Raw genomic sequence first — 2,595 nt, 5'->3', positions numbered from 1 at the left:
ATAGAAATGTAGTGGAGTGAAAAGTACAATATTTGTCTTTCAAATGTAGTGAAGTTAAAGTCATAAGTTCCCAGAAAAAAATAATACTCAAGTAAAGTACAGATACTCAAAAAGTGTACTTAAGTACAATACTCAAGTAAATGTACTTAGTTACTGTCCGCCTCTGATACTATGTTTGCTTATATAAAATTATTTGGGTATTCAGTTGTATGCTCAATAAATAATTAACAAACAATCTCATATTTTTGTCACTTTTTTGTTATGATAATACATCTAAGCAGGGCTGTGAACAGACCTAAAAATGTAAATGTCTGTAGAAATGTCCACCTAATTCAACTTAGAAACAATAATCATATTGGCTGTACAAGTCATTTCAACTCATTTTTAAAAAAATTGTGTCTTGTTGAATCTCGAATAACTTAAAAATTAAAGTTGAAATTGATTAAATTATTTGATGAGTAAGTAGTACTTATTTAAGTAATATATGTTGCCATCACTTATTTATCTTATTTTGTACAGTTAATGATACAAAATATCCATGTTGTCTTCTCTGAGAACCCGCAATGAGCACTTTTCAACATCTTGCCATTGTGGGTTTCTGTTTAAATGTGTACATTTTACTCAATTCAGTAAATCAATGACAAAAGTCAAGGGTCGGGTTGATGTCCAAATGTTTCTAGAATTGCACAATAATAAAACAACCCATGGGAAAAAAAACATCTCCATGAAATCCCTTTAGTTGTAAATAGATCTGAGCTTTGCTTTTGTGACTTGCAAAATGACTAAGCAAACTGTACAATGATGATAGAAGCATTTCATAATCAAACGTTAAACTTTTACACACAAACAGTTAAACTAATCATTATGACTGATGTATTTCGCAGTCATCATATTTAGACTATAGCTATTCTTACGAAAACTAATCCTCAAAAACATTTTTGGGACCTGTTTCAAGACAGTCGAGCTAATAAGTAACTTAAAGCAAGCAAAACAGATAGGCTATTGATTTGGCTGACAAAACAAATGCCTGGCCTGTTTTTCAAGGAGCAAACAGTCTATGATGGCACGTTTATTTTTGCTCTGTATACTTCATCTTTTCGTCTGCATCACTGTCCAGGGACGTGTGTAAGTTGCATTTTACATCATTTAAAATGTTCTACTGAACATAGCCTACTGGTCTGTATTATCAAAAAGCAGAACTGCAAAACAAAAAAATGTTAACTGAACCTAATCATCCGTACACTCTTGAAAAAGGACTGTGAGTAATCCTTCATGTTTGTCTGAAATGAGGCGTTTATATTTTAAATTGTTTGGTTTTTCGCATCTGCCAAGCTCTGAAAGCGACTCACAGACACAAGTATCTGTTTTGTTTTACAGATACTTAATCACTGCACCTAAACTGCTGCGACTCGATGCTTCGGAAAAGGTGGTGGTGCAGTTGTTTGGTTATGACAAGGAAATTACAGTAGATATTAAGCTAAAGAACACACTAGCACCAAGTTATAAAGAATATGCATCTCAGTCCCTGAAGCTCAACGCTGCGAATAACTATCAAGAATCGGCTACTTTACGGGTGGGGCTGCAAATTTGTATGATTTTTTTTATTAAAGGAGTTATTTACAGTTACAAAACATGTGAAAAGTTTTGCCCTATTTGATGTTGTTCATGAATATATTCTGAAAATGCTTTTTTTTCTGTTTCCCAGATAATGCCGACAGATTTCCCTAAAGAGGACAATTATGTCTACCTTCAGGCGATTTCCTCTGCTTTCACTGCACATGAAAAAATCCCAGTCACTACTGTTAACGGTTTTCTCTTTATCCAGACTGACAAGCCGTTATACACACCCGAACAAGAGGGTCAGTATGATAAAAATCTGTTGTGTGTAAGAGCGCGAATTTATGTATAAAGGGAAAGATGGAGTGGGTAAACAAAGAGAGATTCACCTCAAAACAATCCTTTAAATCTGTTTGTTTTCTTAGTACAAGTGCGAGTTTACTCCCTCAACGAGGAGCTGAGGAAATCTAGACGAACCGTCACCCTTACATTCGTGGTGAGTATCTCTCTTCATAGCCTCATACCTCACATGAATTATGATTTCTATATGTGATAACCTTGTTGATGTTTTAACTTTCTTTTAGGACCCTAATGGTATCAAAGTAGAGATTATTGATATGACAGACATCAATGGAGCAAAACCACTTCTTCCACCTTTCAAAATACCTTTAAAGCCCATGTAAGACACACAGTCTAGCCTATTAGTTGATCTGATGTTTAAATGCTTATTAGGAATAATAGTGACACTGAAGACCAGCTTGCTTGTGAATTTCTATGGCTGTCCAGGCTGGATCATACTGGACTGCGTTTCCCAAAAAGCCTAAATTCGTAAAAACGATCGTACAACTGATCTTTTTTTAAATTTTTAAATTTTTATTTTTTTATTGCAAAACTTGTAGAAACATACAGAAACAGGGAAGCGAGACATGAATATATTCCAACAAAAAGCAAATATAAAAATAAAAACAGAAAACAAATATTCTGTATTTGCATGTCAAATTAATTATTATCGATACATAAAAGTGCAAAAATAAACTT

At 33.7% G+C, this 2,595-nt stretch overlaps 1 protein-coding gene across 1 annotated transcript in view; it reads left to right on the top strand.

The window, feature by feature from the left end:
* Nucleotides 1-997: 997 nt before the first annotated feature.
* The window catches only part of c5 (complement component 5), a 20,361-nt gene continuing 18,763 nt past the window's right edge, over nt 998-2,595 (top strand). The window contains exons 1-5 of the mRNA XM_016542020.1: nt 998-1,125; nt 1,378-1,573; nt 1,706-1,859; nt 1,983-2,053; nt 2,142-2,236. Coding sequence (XP_016397506.1) covers nt 1,058-1,125; nt 1,378-1,573; nt 1,706-1,859; nt 1,983-2,053; nt 2,142-2,236 — 584 coding nt within the window. The 5' untranslated portion in view covers nt 998-1,057. The remainder of the gene's footprint in view (nt 1,126-1,377; nt 1,574-1,705; nt 1,860-1,982; nt 2,054-2,141; nt 2,237-2,595) is intronic.

Source organism: Sinocyclocheilus rhinocerous, unplaced genomic scaffold, assembly GCF_001515625.1.
Source record: "Sinocyclocheilus rhinocerous isolate Xijiao unplaced genomic scaffold, SAMN03320098_v1.1 scaffold157, whole genome shotgun sequence".
In the NCBI taxonomy this organism is placed as follows: Eukaryota; Metazoa; Chordata; class Actinopteri; order Cypriniformes; family Cyprinidae; genus Sinocyclocheilus; species Sinocyclocheilus rhinocerous.
The sequence above is the reverse complement of the archived record's forward strand: the minus strand, read 5'-3'. Positions and strand labels throughout refer to the sequence as shown.